The 19,367-nt window shown below is 45.5% G+C and overlaps 2 protein-coding genes across 2 annotated transcripts in view; both read right to left on the minus strand.

The window, feature by feature from the left end:
• gabbr1a (gamma-aminobutyric acid (GABA) B receptor, 1a) overlaps positions 1 to 15,635 on the minus strand; it is a 64,678-nt gene extending 49,043 nt beyond the window's left edge. Inside the window, exons 1-6 of the mRNA XM_069715055.1 lie at positions 15,247 to 15,635; positions 12,136 to 12,222; positions 11,789 to 11,853; positions 9,090 to 9,228; positions 5,019 to 5,204; positions 3,534 to 3,551 (exon numbers count right to left, since the gene is read on the minus strand). Coding sequence (XP_069571156.1) covers positions 3,534 to 3,551; positions 5,019 to 5,204; positions 9,090 to 9,228; positions 11,789 to 11,853; positions 12,136 to 12,214 — 487 coding nt within the window. The 5' untranslated portion in view covers positions 12,215 to 12,222; positions 15,247 to 15,635. The remainder of the gene's footprint in view (positions 1 to 3,533; positions 3,552 to 5,018; positions 5,205 to 9,089; positions 9,229 to 11,788; positions 11,854 to 12,135; positions 12,223 to 15,246) is intronic.
• Positions 15,636 to 16,178: 543 nt separating this feature from the next.
• Positions 16,179 to 19,367, minus strand: part of sh3bp5la (SH3-binding domain protein 5-like, a) — a 7,739-nt gene continuing 4,550 nt past the window's right edge. The window contains exons 4-6 of the mRNA XM_069715000.1: positions 19,000 to 19,164; positions 17,839 to 18,012; positions 16,179 to 17,753 (exon numbers count right to left, since the gene is read on the minus strand). Coding sequence (XP_069571101.1) covers positions 17,151 to 17,753; positions 17,839 to 18,012; positions 19,000 to 19,164 — 942 coding nt within the window. The 3' untranslated portion in view covers positions 16,179 to 17,150. The remainder of the gene's footprint in view (positions 17,754 to 17,838; positions 18,013 to 18,999; positions 19,165 to 19,367) is intronic.

The following is a 19,367-nucleotide window of genomic DNA, read 5'->3' on the forward strand; positions in this document are numbered from 1 at the left end:
TCAAGAACCAAACCGCTCCGAACTAACAAGATGGTGACGGACAGAATCTGAACTGGAGGATTCATAACGTTCACAAACCAACGATGACATCACTGATGGTTGATGACATCACCGTGAGCTTGTGGTTACGACGTGGGAGGTCGTACACTTTGCCTTCAAGTGGTTAAATCGTGAGGACAACGTTGCTAGGCAACAGCAACATGCACCACGGCCTCAAGAAGCCACAGATGCTAACAGTTCGGCGAGCTGGTATCCAAACTGTTTTCCTCCTGGAAAACTCGTTAGTGGGGAAAAAAATAAAAATAGTTTTGAACTTTTTGCCGGCGTCTCGTAGATGATCAGCTGTTGAAATTCAGCGTGTTTGTGTTCTTTCATCACAATAAAAACCGACAAGTACTGCAGTTTATTATGAGTCCGTTCACCCAGTTTTCTTATTTAACTTTAACTCGGGAGCCGCCAGCTCCTCGAGCCTTTTACATCTTCTACAATCTAAAAAAAAATTATAAAATTTAATTATCTGACAATATGAACTAATTGAATCTGCTTCAGAGTTTAGACAGAAGCTTTTTCTGCCTGTTATGTCCCGGTTGGTTTTGGTTTTTTTTGCTTTTAAATTCGTGATTCTGTTTTACTGCAGTCGTAGAAACAGAAACTAGAGATGCAATCCTGCTGCATTTATGGAAACACACACACACACACACACACACACAGACACACACACACACACACACACACACACACACACACACACACACAGACAGGAGCAGGGTATTAACCTTTCTCCCGCTGAGGAGGCAGTAAGTGGGTGGTGATGGCACATGGAGAGGAGACGGCGAGCGGAGCCAGGAGGAGGTCAGCGTTGAGACAGTAGATGGACATTTTTCTATTTGAGGAAACACTATTCTCTCTGCTGCTTTGTTAATTACATGTTTGTCGGTCCGCCTGTGGCATTTGCAAAGTTTTGTTTGTTTGTTTATCGGAAACTTTACGGGATTTGTTGCATAATTATTTTTTTTTTAAAGTACACATCCAGAGTTCAGCGTACAGAAACGCGTCTTCATCATCATCAGAGCATGATTCAATACGAGGCCAACTCCTAATGTGGTGACGCAACCGCGCAAGAGGGTGAAGCATCCTGCGACAGCAACACCTGTGGGCATCACACCTGGCGGGGGAGCAGCTGGAGCAGCTGGAGCAGCTGAAGCAGCTGGAGCAGCTGAAGCAGCTGAAGCATCTGGAGCAGCTGGAGCAGCTCCATCACTGCTCGCGTTGACCCTTTATTTCAACACAGAACGCTGACTAAGCACATCGCTTCTTTTATTTATTTTTAATTTTTTTAAAGAGATGACCCGATGCAGACTCACACCGACTCCCTGCACTGCAAAAACAGCTCCACCAAAATGAAATAAAAACAACACCAAGAAATTATCTGGTTATTTAAAAAAAAAAAAAAAAATTTAAAAAAAAGATTTTACTGCACAAGAAAATCATCCTTCAAAATAAGAGCTAAAAACTAAGTTCAGTCTCTCAGCTGGAAGTGGATAAAACTCATTGAACATGTTCCTCATTCCATCATAAGACCACATTACCCACAAACCCCGTCACCTCCTGTTGTAGTGGTTAGTTTGTTTTGAAGGTGAGAGGGGAGTGGGGGGGCGGAGCCTCGCTGATTGGAAATTAACACTTATTTGTGGTAATACAGTACATTTTATTTTGAAAGGCAACTTTATGATGTAATATTTTTAGCTTTGATTCTGTTCACGATGTTTTTTATAAAAACAAATAACCAAAATAAAGAAGGAATTTGACAAAATTACAACCTTGATTTCTTGAATTTATGTTAATTATTGTGATTGCATGTTTACAATTTCGTGGAAAGACTAATTATTAATATTATTATTATTATAAGACATAATTCTTCATCCAAACTTTTCAAAAATGTTAGCATACTGAAAAAAAACATGTGGCTCATAAAACAAAAGAATAATTCACAAATTTAAGCGGAAATGGCTTCATGCTGGTGGAAAAACACCAGATGACCAATTTCTACCAAAAAAAAACAAGATTTTAGATTTAAATGCGAGATGATTTCACTTCGTAGGTCGGCGGGTTTTTGCAGAGCAGCGACTGAGCCCAACGTCATGAAATCTCCTTTTTCAAAAAGTCCATCTCCACAGAGAAAAACGATGCGCAGCAGGATACAACTTCCATTAAAACTTTGGAATTAAAATGAAAAAAGAAAAGAAAAAAGGCACAAAAAACCCACTTTTAATCTTCTCAGTCATAAAGGAAGGAGTCGCTCTGTTAGTCGGGTGAAATGAAGACGCTCAGCTGGATGGAGAGCAGCCGTGAAACACGCGTGTTCCCTGACGTCATGTATGAAAACATGCCACAGGTTACAGTTTCAAACATTAAATAAGACGAGCTGTTTCTGTTCCTCAGCAGGTTTGAGGTTTGAGGTCTCAGAGGCAGACCGGACACGCCCGGGTTCAGCCTCTCTCAAAGAGCGCTGCTGCCCCCTGCTGGTGACAGCAAGCACTGCACGACTCGGATCAGTCAGATCCATGTCGTGTGTTACGTCATCATTTAAGGGCTCCTGATGACAGATTTTAATTTTAAAAAAATTTTTTTTTAAAAAGACAGATTTTATTTGCAGTTTTTTTGTTTTTTACAGATAGGTTTCCAGGGAATTTTTAAAACTCTTTTCACAAACAGGAAAAGTCGGAGTTTTGTTTGCATGTTTAAATTTCCATTTATCAAACTGTCATATTTTCCACGTATGCAGCTGTAGCGTGTTTTGTTAGCATTCGAGCTCACTGACACAAACTGAACATGTAGCTTCATTACCGTTGTTGTTAATTAAAAAATTGTGTTAATTTGGATTGAATTCATTTGGATATCGGAGGTTAACGTTTTTTAACGGTAATGTCTGTTTCCTGTCGCTCGGCACAACGGCAGCGAGTTTCAGCTTTTATTGACGGTCAGAGCGTTTGACCTTTGACCCAGAGTGTGAACCCTGGCAGACTTCCTCTGTACTAGAAACAACAAACGTCCTGATAACAAAGCAGGAAAAACGAAAGAGTTTTTCAGCCTCGACAGAAAACGATCGAAGAGAAACTTGATTTCCATTCGAGTCTCCGTTTATTTGGCTTTGTGTTTCCTGCCGATGGGTTTCTGCTTTTCTTTTTTCTCAGTCTTATTTTGTCAGCAGGTCGATCTGATGGATGAACGAGGAGAAAAAACGGTTTCTGACGTCCAAATGTTTCATTTTATCTTCACCTCACAAAACGAACAAAAAAAACCACCTCGTTATTAGTTTGTTTGTTATTTTTCCAGCCGCTGTGACCGACTCAATTTAAAAAGGATTTTATTGTGGAAGGATGCACTGCAAACAGGAATAAGGTCATTCAAAGTAGTTGGAGATGTGCGAGAAGGTCGATCTAATCGTTTTCAAGGTGATTCTTAGATCCGTTGACGTTGTCGGAGAGTTATTTGTTATTTGTTGATAACAAAAAGGTAAAAGTTCTTCTTACCTGTGTAGTTTCTGTCATCTGTGGCAGGAAAAACAGAAAGAGAAGGAAAAAAGGAGTTAATTTATAAGGGAAAGATGTATTTTTGTGGTGCGTAATAAGACTTCTCCACTAGATGGCGACGCTACAACACAGTTGGAGCAGCCGGTTTTCTGCTGAGCAGTGATGGCTGGCAGGAAGTCCCCGTTATGTAACAGCGAGGATGAAAACAGGACAGGTGTGACATGAAAATATAAATATACAAAAAAAAGGGAGAAATTTAAAATGTATTGTAATGCAGGTCAAATAAAAATCTAAAGAAATGCAGTTGAAGTATTTAGAAGTGAACAAGGACACCATGAGAGGCGTCCGTTCAGCTGCCCGCTCCAACTGGCCTGATAATCCCTCTTTCATATCTTTTAATACTACCATTCCCATAGCAACTTCGCCGGTTGCCATGACGACTCTCCAGATAACCAGTTGGCAATTTGGTTTCCTTCACTTTCATCTTTTTTGTTTCTTCTTCCCCCTAAATGCCTCATTTATTTGCACTAAATGTGAACAAATCCTTTCAAAGCGCGGACGAGCCATCTGTCGTACCCGCCGCCGCCGCTGGTCATCAATGACATCACTGATCACGTGTCCCTCGACTGCTCCTGTGTGTGTGTGTGTGTTTGTGTGTGTTTGTGTGTGTGTGTGTGTGTGTGTGTGGTTTCATTGTGCTCGGCTTTACCTGTCCGTGCCAAACAGTGCAAACGACCCTTTCGAGGATCGTGCTCTGATTGGCCGGATCATTTATTGCCTAGCAACCGTGCTGCACCCTGGGGAGAGCAGGTGTTTGTAATTTTGTCATTTTGAGTTTTGGTCTTTTTTTGGGAGGCGGACTGATTAATGGGATTTAATTTACTACCACTGCAACTAACGAGGGCATTCGTTATAAAATCTACAATAAACATGAATACTTTATGATAAATTTAACTGCAGATGAGCTTCACTGATTAATTAAGTTATAAAATCTCAGAAAATAGAGGCCAAGGTAACGTTTTTTTAAAACGGCTTGTTTCATCCCAACAGTTCAAAGATGTTCAGTTTATTATCACATATGACACAGAAAAGCATTTAATCTGCACGTTGAACAAGTTGGACTTCGAGAACTTATATTTTAGTGAGAAAAAAGTGACTGAAACAACTATTTAACAATCAAAACAAGCAGCTGATTGATCGTCAGTCCGATGATGGGAAAAAACAAAAAAATGATGTTAAATTTTAAAAACAGAAAACCTACAGTTTTCAAAAGATAATTGATCACCAATAAAAATGTAAAAATCAGAACAAAACTGCTTATTTTGAATCTACAGAAGAAAATATTTACGCCTCGGTGGTCAAACTGTGGGATCGATGCTTTTCAAGACCCAGTGATGATGTCAGTGTTATTAATTAGCTCGCTAAGCTACCCGAATCCCCGCCGGAACAGCAACATGGAAGAAGGTCTTTTTCTGAGACACTCACACAGGCAGGTGGGTTTGGGCGCGTCCCACTTGCCCAGCTTGGTGCAGTGGCTGATGTTCCGGCCCTCCAGGATGAAGCCGGCGTGGCAGCTGTAGTGGAGCAGCGTTCCCTCCACCGGCGGCCCCGGAGGCTTCGCCGCCACCCGGCCGTTCTCCAGAGACGTCCACACCCGCGGGCACAGCAGCACTGGACACCCCCACGGAGAGGGAGAGACGTGTTATATAACAAGAAGAAACAAGAAAAAGTAAAACTACACAGAGTCCAGATGCACCAACATTTCTCAGAGGCGTGCTGCCGGTGGTCCAGAAGCTCCGTTAATCACCTCGAGCTGCTGGTATTAACGCTTCCTTTTAGCTCCATTTTTGGTCTCCACAGGGAAACATCTGGCTATCGAGCTACTAAATGCTCCATAAAACAAAAAAGGTTATCTTTATTATCGCCGATGAGCAATTTGCTGTAGTCGGCAGGAACAACGCTATCGTCGAGCAAAATAATATGAATATAAAAGGACAATAAATAGTAAATTAAAAAACACACCAACGTTTTTTCCCGGTTATTTCAAAAGGCCAGTGGCGACTGGGATAAATGTACCAGCGGTGGAATAAACAATGAAAAGCTGGCGTCTCCGAGAAGCGACGCAGTTCAGTTCAGACCACCAGACGGAAAAGTAAAAAAAAAAAAAAAAAAATTACAGTTCGGATGACAACATGAAAAGTTCACAGATTGTCCCCATCGTCTGAACGGAGCGCAACGACCTTCATGAGGAAGTATTCAGAGTGTTGTCTCTTCATCATCATCATCATCCTCACTGAGCTCCTCACGTTAACGTGGTAACGAGAACATTAATGATTTTACCATGAAAACCTGAAACTGGAGCAGAGAAACATCAAATTTTGGGGTCAAATGTTTAAGGAACAGAACATTTTTAACAAGTGTTCCTGAGCCCATGCAGCGATTTCCACGACAGAGTCATGGCTGTTTTTAAAGAACCCTGTTGTGTGAATTGGTCCCCCAGAGTCAGACTGTCAACACCGAGTTCCACCGGGACCTTCGAAGGGGGCCGAGGGGAAAACATTCGCTGCGAACCACCTGAACTGTGGCGCCATGGCAACGGGGTTCTTTAATACTCAGCGATGATGTTGATGAAGAGTTCCCCCTTCGTGGCGGTCGCTGCTTCCTGCTGCGTTCAACGGGAACCCTCTCCGAACCTCTCGACTGACCCTCGCATGCGTTTCTATTCGAGGCCCAAAGAAAAACGGTTTGCAGCCGCGGCCGACGACCTTCACGTCACGCTGCAGATTTGTGATTCTGGTCGGCGGGTTCGAGGGAATCAGACTCTCAGAGCGTCTCCACAGATGGACGAGGCCTCGTCGGCCACCGGCAACACTGCAGGTCAAAACTGAATCTAGATGAGCAGCGGGGGGAAGAAATGCTTTAACTTAACCAGCGTCTGATGAATTCATCCTGTGAGATTATTTCTTCTCCTCGAGCCGCTTCGGCTCTGAGATGTTTGCACACTGCTTATATTTGCCACTAAAACAGACACTTGATGAAGTTAAAGTCTGATATCGAAAGAGAGACACACGGAGAAATAAATCAGGACCGGCTTTGTGTTTTTGACAAAATGTCGGAGCTGCTGAATTTAATTTTGCTAAACTGCCGAGTTTGTTGAATCTTCCTTCCAGCATGTGAACACATGATGAAAGTCCAATCTGCAACACTGCAGCTTGTCTTCTTACATAAGAGAGAAAACAAGAAGTCCCACTTTGGAGAAAGAAAAAATAAACTCTGCTGGTGTTCGATGTGAAGTGAAAGAACACAACAATCGTCCTTCTTCTCCGTGTTTGTGATATTATATATTAGAGATGTTTCATCCAGGTGCTCCATCACAGGGCAGTTTGCAGTTTTACACAAATGTTAGCAGCTACACAAACTCTCCTCTCTGGGGGCGCAACACAAGAGTCTATATTTATTTAAATATTTATATTTATTATTTAAGACAACAACAAAAATAACTGATCGTGTTGTTTTCAAGCTGTGGTTGGTGTCATATAGACAGAAAAAGCCGTGGCGGAAAAAACATAAGGTGGTATATACACACACATATATATATATATATATATATATATATATAGACCCTCTTAATGTATAGGCTGTCACAGTGATCTGCACCAAAAGACCAAAGTAAATATGATGCTGCAGGATTTAAGAACAATAACATTCAATTAAAAAAGAGTGTAATCAATATTCTACACAGAAACATGAGCAGAACCTGCGGCGGGTTTTCAGCTCGTTGTTTCAGATGTCATAAACGACTTCACAGCTCCCGTCGTGTCGGCCGAGTCAGCAGCTATTTTCAGAAAAAAGGGCTCTAAAAAAAAAACTCACTTTTCAGCACATAGACGAACACAGCTGAACCAAGGGAGCCAGCCCCCCCCCCCCCCGAGACCAGAAAACAGAGTGTGTTCATAACAACCGAGGTGACAACAACCAGCGCTGAAGCTCATCGGTAACCGCTGGATGTGATTTTATTCTATTGTGACGGAGGAACTAATTGAATTTAATGAAGCCGACTGAGCAAACAGAAGATTTCTCTGGATTTGGTTTTCAGCAAAAACCTCGCTGACAGCATTTGTGACAATCAGAGGAAGAAGAGATATTTCCCTCAGGAGTTGGTGGAGACCAGAAAAAATAAAAAATAAAAACGGAGAGAAAAATCCCACTTTCATTCAGCAGGTGGACGAAGACTCGACTGTAGAAAGGTAAATCTTTGACCGCAGTTTCACCGTTAACTTTAAAGGAATCGATCGGCGGGTTGAAAGAAGAACAGGTTGATGCTCGCTGTAATAATCTCTCACATTGTAATCTTTTATTCTTCTTTATCTGTTGCATGTTTTGCGTGTTCACCCTCCTACATGGTGCATATCAGTCTAAATAACAGACCGTTAGAATAACAGTAAAATACTGCACCTCGAGACTGTTCCTGTTACGATGACTTCCCTCAGTACACTCACGTAGGACTCTGACATGTTAGTATTTCCCTCACCGGAGAGATCCAGAGCATTTAATATCGCCCACACTTGATAACTACAGCGATGGCGTCGGTCCAGCAGCACGACGGTGCAACTTATAAATAAACATCATCGTGAGTTGATCAGGAAAAAGCTGCAGCTTCAACGTGAACGTACTGATGCACAAAAACAGAGAGTGTTGGTGTGTAGAACCAATCAGCATCCAGCGGTGATGTCATCAACCATCAGTGATGTCATCGTTGGTTTGTGAATGTTATGAATCCTCCAGTTCAGATTCTGTCCGTCACCATCTTTGCTAGTTCGGAGCGGTTTGGAGCAGGAAGTGACCATATTTGGACGAGTTGGGGGAGGAGCCAGCGGTGGATCTGACCGATCTGATTGGAAACCTGACCATACTACGTCCCGCCCACCGATAGCTGAAACCTGACTGCACCACAGGCCTGTCAATCAAACAGACACGCCCCCAAAACAGGTCTTCTTGAATCTTCTTTTCTAATGAATGAGGGATTATTTTCAGATGGACCTCCAGAAAACTAATAAGAAGGAGTGACTTTAGCTAACAACACCGAGATAACTGATGGACACATTTTATTCACTTTGGATTTGATGAGAGAAGTTGAATGGGAGTCTATGGAGCCGGAGGCTTTTTGGAGCCGACCTCTAGTGGCACTCGCTGGTATTGCAGCTGAAGACACTTCTGGATCAGAACCATTTTACAGACCTGAAGCTACGAACTCTTTTATAAACAGTCTGTGAGTGAATATGCAAATTTGGAACACATCACAGGTTTTTTGTTGGACAATCGCTTCATCTGCAGCAACAACAACCACATCAGGTTTTTCTAAACAAACACGACCGCGTCCCAAATCAGTTAATGAACCAAACACCCTCAGGACGGCTCTGATCTCCTCAGTCTGCTGCGAGGCTTCATGTCAGAGCTGAAGAGTGACTGTTTGCTACCGTGTGGATTTAATTTACCTGCGGCTTTATTTAGACGATGAAACAGACAAAACAAAGATGTAAACGAAGGAGAACTCACGACATCTGCTGTGCTGCAACATGTCGGTCCAGGTGCCGTTGGGGAGGCACTTCCTGACCTTCGGTCCGACGATCACACGGTTCCCTCGGCAGATGTACTCGATCTCGTAGTCCATGGGCAGGATCTGCACGCTGCGGATCTGCGGAGGAGGAGGGGGGTGATTAAAGCGTGATTGATGCTCACTGCAGCTTTTCCCTCCTTCGCTCTGGGACCGTCTTCGTTTTAAACTCCGGAGCCAAACGGCCGAGACGATACGGAGGAACGTTGGAGAGCGACGTCGTGTGAATTGATGTGATGTCACATCCTGAATTACATCTTCATCTCTTTATGTTCCGGTTTCACACGTTTCAACAGCAGCTTCTCAGAAAACCATCCTGTGAGCTCAAACGTGGGTTTGTTTTTCTGCTTCTCGTTTCTTCTCTTTGTTTGACCTTCACACCTGAAGGCTGTTTTTTTATTCCCATCGTTCAGCCGATCGGAGCTAAAGTTGCATGAAACCCTGAAGGTTGCAGACGTCACCGGACGGCTTTATCTTCGCTTCAAGAGGAGATTCTGAAGTTTCTGAACACTGCAATTACGTCAGGCCGAGTTTTGGGGGCAGAAACTTGCGTGAAATGATGCAGAAGACATCGAGATAATTTGCGGATGCATTTACAGAGAGAGAGAGAGAGAGAGAGAGAGAGAGAGAGAGAGAGAGAGAGAGAGAGAGAGAGAGAGAGAGAGAGAGAGAGAGAGAGAGAGAGAGAGAGAGAGAGAGAGAGAGAGAGAGAGAGAGAGAGAGAGAGAGAGAGAGAGAGAGAGAGAGAGAGAGAGAGAGAGAGAGAGAGAGAGAGAGAGAGAGAGAGAGAGAGAGAGAGAGAGAGAGAGAGAGAGAGAGAGAGAGAGAGAGAGAGAGAGAGAGAGAGAGAGAGAGAGAGAGAGAGAGAGAGAGAGAGAGAGAGAGAGAGAGAGAGAGAGAGAGAGAGAGAGAGAGAGAGAGAGAGACGATACTTTCAGAGCGAAGGGGGATAAGACGGGTTTTTTCCATCCTTTAAAAAAAAAAAAAAAAACAGGAACAGGAGCCTTTTCTGTCACTGCATCTCACGCTCTTCATCACATCATAAAAGCTCCGGAGGGCAGTTTTTCCAGTCAAATGGTTATAAAAAAAAAAAAAAGGTTCAAAGTTCAATTTTTTTGTTCAAATCTACAGAATTTCTGCTGCTATGCTTTTATTTTGAAGGACAGATGTTTCCCCTTCAATCTATGAAATGTGCAGTGGCTGTTTTGCAGCCGGCGTTGTCACGACAACCAAAATTTACATCTGTAGTTTGCTTTGGGTACAATCACATAAATCCAACGTTTATGTTTTTACTGGGCTGCACTTTGTTTACTTAGTTACTATTATTGCACTATTTTGAGTCTGTAAAACATATTTTTTGTGTTTTAGAAAGTTGAACCACCAGATTTAAAAAACAAAAGACTCAAGCAGCTCTTTTAACGTCCCAAATATGAGTCGAGCTACAAAAACTAAATAAAAACTCTGGACTCGACGGGGTGCCGCTTCTTCTCATCTTTTAACGCCACTCGTTGAACTCTAACCCCAAAGCAAAGAAAAGTTCAGGTAATTATGATTTCATTCAACCTCTTGTTCTGTTCCTTAGCTGTCTTTTGTTTGTTTGTTTGTTTTACTCTGGTTTATTTTGGTATATATTGACATGTACTTACGAAATATATCTATACTGTACTGTATTGCATTTCAAGGCAGCTGATACTTGACTGACATGTCATTGTTCTGTACTGTTTTTGTGTATGTTCTAAATAAAGTTTTTATTTAAAAAAAGCTTGCTACAAAGAAATAACTTAATAACAATAAACTAAACGGTAAAAAAAAAAAGAGGTCTGTAAGCTGTATTCTTCTGTTATAATAATAAAACGTCCTCTCTACTGCGCATGTCACGAACGCACTAACCCGCCGCACTTCAAAGCCACCGTCGGTGGTTTGCTGATGTCATGACGCAACGCTTTTTTCCAAACGTTCATAAATTTATCAAGCAGGTAAAATTCAGCTCACCCGCGTGCTCCTCCTCCTCCTCCTGCTCCTCCTCCTCCTCCTGCTCCTGCTCCTCATCCTGCTCCTGCTCCTCATCCTCCTCCTCATCCTCGTTGTCCGCGAGCTTATAAACACCTTCCAATCAGCAACCGCGGGTTAATATTTACTAATTCCTCGATGCCTCAGAGCGAGACAGCGCCGCTCAGTGGTCGGAGGAGTGAACCGCAGCGACATAAACACGAACAAGGAGGATTGAACCTTTATTTTATATTATTACGACGGGGGAAGTCACGTGTGTCATATGTTTTCCTTTTAAACATGAACTAAATAATAATATTATTGTTAGCTCATTGTTGGCTTGTTGTTAGCTTACTGTTAGCTCATTATTAGTCCATTATTAGCTTCTTTTCTGCAGCATGTAGCTTGGTGATTGAGCATTCGACTCTTCCAGCTGCAGCTGTTGAGTCTCATTGTCAACATCATCATTGTTACATCTTTTTCTATAATTTAATCACCAGCTGGTTTGTTTTCATGTCAACAGTAACGTCAGATACGGTGTTAACACTTCCTCGTCTTCTGTGTCTTTTATTTTGAAAATCTTCACAGTTGAATGTGATTTGATTGGACAGGTTGAGCGCCTGTCAAATTTAACCACATATTCATCTCGTACCTGCTCCTGTGTGAGGCCTCTGTAGCGGATCCCCCCGTCCCGGGGAGGCCGGATGATGGCGCATCCTGAGAAGAAGAAGAAGAAGAAGAAGAAGAAGAAGAAGAAGAAGAAGAAGAAGAAGAAGAAGAAGAAGAAGAAGAAGAAGAATCAGGGATGATAATGTAGAAATATTACAGCAACATGATCTGTTATCAATTTAAGTGACGCCTTCCTTCACTTCACAAATTACAGCACTTCATTCAGGTCACACACACACACACACACACACACACACACACACACACACACACACACACACACACACACACACACACACACACACACACACACACACACACACACATTACCTCCAGCTGATGAATTATGGATGGGCACAACAAGAGATGGAAGAGCAGAGAGAAGAGTCAGGAACAATAGCGGCGCCATTTCTGGATCTGAAAGAGAAGAAGAAGAAGAAAAGCTTTTACACTGGAGGAGAAAAATCACCGCTTCTCTCATTCAGACATTTTCGGTTCGCCGCCGCCATCTGTCTGAAAAAAAAAAGGGAGCAGGCACTTTTTGGGGCAAAAACGTTTCAGGTTTTTCTCCCCCGCTGAACGACTTCACGCTCGGTGGATTTCTTTCTTCCCCGTCAGGTTCAGAAAAACGAAACGCTTTACTTCGCACGGCGAGACGGTGCTTTTTGGTGCGTCGACAGACCGTCATCGAATAGCGACGATTTCTGTTCCGAGATACGAGGCAAAAATATCGGACCTGACAGCTCTGAAACTCTTGTTCTGAAAGTTCAGCATTTCAGCCGTTGCCATCTTGGAACCAGAAGTGACCAAATTTGGAAGAGCTGGGGGAGGAGCAGATTCTACGCCCCGCCCACCTATAGCTGTAATCTGACTGCACCACAGGCCTGTCAATCAAACACATATTGTTGTCCAACAAAAAACCTGTGATGTGTTTCAAATTTCCGTATTCACTCACAGACTGTTTCTAAAAGAGTTCGTAGCTTCAGGTCTGTAAAATGGTTCTGATCCAGAAGTGTCTCCAGCTGCAATACCAGCGAGTGCCACTAGAGGTCGTCTCCAAAAAGCCTCCGGCTCCATAGACTCCCATTCAACTTCTCTCATCAAATCCAAAGTGAATAAAATGTGTCCATCAGTTATCTCGGTGTTGTTAGCTAAAGTCACTCCTTCTTCTTAGTTTTCTGGAGGTCCATCTGAAAATAATCCCTCATTCATTAGAAAAGAAGATTCAAGAAGACCTGTTTTTGGGGGCGTGTCTGTTTGATTGACAGGCCTGCGGTGCAGTCAGGTTACAGCTATCGGTGGGCGGGACGTAGTATCGTCAGATTTCCGATCAGATCTGTCAGATCCACCGCTGGCTCCTCCCCCAGCTCGTCCAAATATGGTCACTTCCTGCTCCAAACTAGCAAAGATGGTGACGGACAGAATCTGAACTGGAGGATTCATAACGTTCACAAACCAACGTGGTGATGTCACTGCTGGTTGATGATTGCAATGAAACAGACGGCTGAGAGAAGTTGAATGGGAGTCTGTGGAGCTGTATCTTGTTTTAGGAGGCAGCCCCTAGTGGCCCCTCGGTGTTATTGCACTTTAAGGCACTTCTGCAGGGATTGATACAACTTTTCTCCAACGATGACCATCACACTGATCAATAACAAGTAGAAAATGTCCTGATGTTGGAACTATCAGCATAACTGAACTCATCCGAATGTGTTCAAAGACTCCACGAGTGAGTGTGCTATGCTAACCAGAAAAAAAAAATCAAAAGACCCCTCTAGTCCCGTGAGCCACAGCGCCTCGAGCACTGGCAGGCAGACACACACACACACACACACACACACACACACACACACACACACACACACACACACACACACACACACACACACACACACACACACACACACACACACACACACACACACACACGATGACTGTATCAATGATAAACACACTATATATAGCTGCTCATTTGCAGCTTTGAATAATAAATGTGGCTTTATGAGGAAGTCACACATGCAGAAACATAAACACAAGCCGACACTCCCACACTTCACCAGCCAGCGAGGGTGTGTGTGTGTGTGTGTGTGTCTGTGTTGGTGGTGGTGGTGGTGGTGGTGCCGGGGGTGGTGGTGGGGCGTGGGGGGTATAACAAAGCGAAAGCACCACAGTGAGGGAGACAGATGGCAGCGAGGCTCGCTCGCACAAGACAGACAAACTCTGCTGGATACTTCATTAGCATCATCCAGAGTATTTTTAGAGTTCACTGACGAGAAGCATGCAGGAGGTAGACACCACCACGCTCACTGCATTATCTCTGTGTGTGTGTGTGTGTGTGTGTGTGTGTGTGTGTGTGTGTGTGTGTGTGTGTGTGTGTGTGTGTGTGTGTGTGCAGCGTACAGTGAGAGCTCTTGTCCTGTGTGAAGGGGGTGGGGGGGATGGATGGACAGCCCAGCAGGAGTCATTAATACCAGCGATCACACACACTGAGCCGGATGAAAGCAAACTGTATGAGTGAGAGAACGGATTGAGGCTCCATCAGCTGTGGCTGCAGTGGCACTGAGCAGACGGGGGGGGGAGGGGGGGGGGCGTCAACTAGCCCTCAAGCCGTAAAAGCAATTACGGCTTCAGCACCACGGACAGCGCCTTCACAGCTCCGCAGCAGAACGACTATAATGGCTTCAGCACCATGGACAGCCCCCCCCCCCCCCCCTTTAAAACAGGGGCGGTGAGTGCGGGGAGCTGTCCGTAGTGCTGAAGCCCGCCCGCGTCTCCTGGCGCTGCTACACATTCCACTTCCTCGTGTGTTTATCATGCCGGAAGCTGCGGTTGGAAGAAGGGGGCCCAAAATAAAAAGAGGCAATGTAGTGCCTATTTTTTTATTTTTTTTTATCAAGGCTCGCGCGCACACACGACGGGACACACACGCGCGCACATTTAGACTCAGATGCTGCATTTCGTGCATGGCTGAGCGTGAACTATCGAGACGTGAGGGTCAGTGAGGGTGCCACCAACCGTATGCTGCCGGTAGTTGCTTGTAAGGGCTGTTGACGAGGGAATCCGTGATGGCCTCTTCTAAAGAAGGAAGGCCGAGGCTCGTGCAGCCCTTCAAAATTAAAATAAAAAGGATCCCTTTGAAACAACATGTCATCTCGTACAAATCCCAGTTTCTCTTTTTAAAATTAAAACGCAGACAAAAAATGCTAATCTCAAAAAAAAAGAAGAAAAAAAAAAAAAAGAAGGAGGAACTTAAAACCGAACCGGGCCCGATGTGCCCACCGAGCATGAATGCCGTTGGCATTTAAAATGAAGCAGGGATTTGGACATGTGTGTGGATGAGCTGCACCGGAAAACGGAGCATTTTGATGTGAATAAATGTGGTCTGATAATGCAGTGAAAGTAGCATCCAGCAGCCCGAAGTGAAGCAGTAGCATGTGTACTTACTATTAGTTCCGATGAGCTCAGTCCGGATAACAGTACGTCCTCCCGGGTGGGACCCGCCAGGTTCGGGGGGGGAAAAGCCCGAGTCTCGGATTATTTGGTAAAAAGATGCATCTTTTTTGTTGTTGTTTTTTTATGGCTCTATTAAATATGGCTATACAGTAAATGTGCAAGCTGCTCCGCGCGTAAACAGGATGTTACAAAAACAAACCGGATTCGTCCCCTTGGTATTGCAGTTACGCATGGCAACGATAGGAAATGCCCAAAACAACAGAAAAATCCATACAAAACATATATATATACATCCACTATGTACAAACGCAGCCCCGGAAAACCACGAAACACCGATTCACCACAATCCCCTCCTGTTTTCTCCTTTTTTTTTTCCTCCCCCCTCCTCCTCTCCTTCCTCCTCTACAATCTTAGAGCTAATTCACGACGTCATGATGGAGACGCGCCGTGCGTAACAGCACCTCCCTCCCTCCTCCCCGCCCCTCCTTCCCCGAGACGAGACCCAGCAAAAAACAAAAAAAAGAAATATGATCAGGGAAATCTGAAGGCTGAGGAACTGATTGAAACCTCCGCTGTGAATAACTCTGTAGACGCTCAGCAGCAGGAGGAGGAGGAGGAGGAGGAGGTGCAGAGATGGCGGCTGCGGTCTTAACGCGGACTACAGTGTTAATCCTGTTTCTTAAATCTCTTTGAGGAGCTTAAAGTCAACGAAGCAGCAATCAGTCATTTCTACAACACCGGTCATCTGTGAAACCAAGAGTCGTCTCCCTCCATCCGCCCACCACCAGCAGGCTTCATATTTATACATCTGCTGAATAATTTAAAGAAAGACATCATCACCATCACCACCTCCTCCTCCTCCTCCTCCGCCTCCTCCTGCAGCACCGACTATCCGCAGGAAAACATGCGACTCGCAGGAGGCCTGAAGTATGATGTTTTATTGATTATAGTGATGACAATGCAATCAAGAGGGAAAAGATGGGGGGAGTGACTCATTCAGAGGGGGGCGGGGCTTTGTTCAGAGGATTTAAATAACATCCAGAAACATCTGGTTTTAAAAAAACAAAAGTATTCCAAATCAAATAACAGCTGATCTGTACATGTCAGTGTTCTCCAGCTTTTTGTAATAATTACAAACATTTACAAGTCAGTTTCTCAACTTCACTGATTTTTTTTTTTTTTTTACACTTTGACAATCAAAGTACGATCATCATAAAAAATATAAAACAGGAAATGAATCCAGTGTCACAACAATAACAAAACCAAAATAAAATCATAAAATAACACGCACTCGTCCTTTAAATGGTTCAAAGATCAGAGTTCAAGTTTACAACGAAGCACGACTCAAAGCTGCACGTTTATTTCACTCGTTCTGTGTCAAGGCACGCTTCATGTTACGAGGGCTTTTATTTTGTAGAGGCAAACCAAACAGGAAGTGCATCTGCTGCCAAAGAAATCCACTTATACGAATGTAAACAATATTCAATGGCATCGAAACGTGTGTGTGTGCGTCAGTTTAAATATTGTAAGCGGGAGTGCATGCTGTCGGAGAGGAAGCAGTCGTCTTCGTCTTCTTCACACTCGTTTCAGGAATTCTCAAAAAACGCGGCGTGCAGCATGTTTACGGGGAGCGAAGACAGGAAGTGGGAATCTAACCGTGCTCTCGCGTTTTCATCATTCTTCCCGACTCGACGTGGGCGGATCCCTCGGAGAGATCACGCCTTTCTAAATATATCCGTTCAAACCTGGGCTCGTACCCAGAATCCCTCAGGAGGGAGGAGGGAGGAGGGAAGAGGGAGGAGCGAGGAGGGAGGAGCGAGGAGGCGTGTCCTGAAGCGATGGACGCTACGCTAGCGCTGCTCAGCCGTGAGATGTCGGTGTATTTCCATCCGAGCTCACAGGCTGAAGCTGCGGTGGTGCTGCTTGCAGAACTGCTGATGGCGCTCCTTGGCGCTCGCCTCCATCAGCTTGTCTCTTTTGCCGGAGGCCCCGCCTCTTTCCCGCTCGCCCTCGTCGCCCGTCACGCTGCCGACGTCGCTGAGGTTGCCGAGGTGCTCGATGGAGTCGTACTTCTCCAGGTCGGAGGCGATGGTCTGCAGGCTGAAGACGGACAGCGAGTCCGATCCGGCGCGCTCCCTCTCCTTCTCCTGCTCCCTCTCCTTCTCCTGCTCCCTCTCCTTCTCCTGCTCCTTCTCCTTGTAGCGTTCCACCAGCTCCCTCCCCGCCACGCTGCCGCCACAGGCTCCGCCCTCTTGCGGAGCCTCGGCGTCGGACTCCGCCCCGACGGGGGAGCTGCGCCCGCCGCAGACGGTGGGGCGCCCCCCCTCGGCCCGGTCCCGCCCCCCCTCGGCCCGGTCCCGCCCCCCCTCGGCCCGGTCCCGCCCCCTCTGCGCGTGGATCCGCTCGCTGATCTGCTCCAGGTTGCGCAGAGCGATGGAGTAACGTGTCTTCACTTTGGCGACGTGCTGCTCCAGCTGCAGAACTTGAGCTTTGTTCTCCTGGAGGAACACAGAGGTCCACATGAGCACCAGGAGGAGAAACAACAACAACAACAACCCGCCGGGCCCGGCGGCGCCGCCTCACCTCCAGGATGTGGTTGAACTGGGCCTTCAGCTCGAAGTACGGTTTGGACTTCACGATGACGCGTTTCAGGGACTTCTGTAACATCTGGACTCGAGCTTCAGCTTCCTGACAGGCGTGAGTGACGCGCATGTGTTCACGCTCGCTACGGAGACGCTCCTCCTCGGCCTCGTTCACCTGACACACACACACACACACACCACACACACACACACACACACACACACACACACCACACACACACCACACACACACACCACACACACACCACACACACACACCACACACACACACCACACACACCACACACACACACACACACACACACACACACACACACACACACACACACACACACACACACACACACACACACACACACACACACACACACACACACACACACACACACCACACACACACACACACACACACCACACACACACACACACACACCACACACACACACCACACACACACACACACACACACACACACACACACACACACACACACACACACACACACACACACACACACACACACACACACACACACACACACACACACACACACACACACACACACACACACACACACACACACACACACACACACACACACACACACACACACACACACACACACACACACACACACACACACACCACACACACACACACACACACACACACACACACACACACACACACACACACACACACACACACACACACACACACACACACACACACACACACACACACACACACACACACACACACACACACACACACACACAACACACACACACCACACACACACACACACACACACACACACACACACACACACACACACACACACACACACACACACACACACACACACACACACACACACACACACACACACACACACACACACACACACACACACACACACACACACACACACACACACACACACACACACACACACACACACACACACACACACACACACACACACACACACACACACACACACACACACACCACAGGTTTGTTCAGAGTAAATAAAAACCTCTTCATGTAATTATTGTAAAGTTTGTAATAAAACTAAACAGGATCTGAACATTTCATCCCCCCTCTCCCCTCTCCCTCCTCCACCCCCCACCCCCACCTTGGAGGTGGCGTGGTTGAGCATCTCCTGCCAGGTGGGGTCCAGTGTGTTCTTTCCGTCGGCCATCAGGCCCTGCTCCGCCACGTACACCATCTCCCTGGCGGCCGTGTGCATGGAGACGGCCCGCTCGTAGCTCAGCGCCGCCTTCTGGGTCTCCTGCTGCGCCTGCCGAGGACACCAGAGGGGGGACGGGGTTGAAGGACGCCACCTCTGTGACCTCTGACCTCTCTGACCTACCGGATCTGTTTACCACGTTTAGAAAAAACTCTCCATGAAATCAGCAAAATAAAAGGAAGAGACGGGCGAGAAAATAAAAGAAATCTACCAGAATGGAACTAATTATACACTTGGAGGGATGAAGGTGTAAA

This window comes from Brachyistius frenatus, unplaced genomic scaffold, assembly GCF_029030835.1.
Source record: "Brachyistius frenatus isolate BFR_SWC_R1_liver_20210118 unplaced genomic scaffold, ASM2903083v1 Contig_137, whole genome shotgun sequence".
In the NCBI taxonomy this organism is placed as follows: domain Eukaryota; kingdom Metazoa; phylum Chordata; class Actinopteri; family Embiotocidae; genus Brachyistius; species Brachyistius frenatus.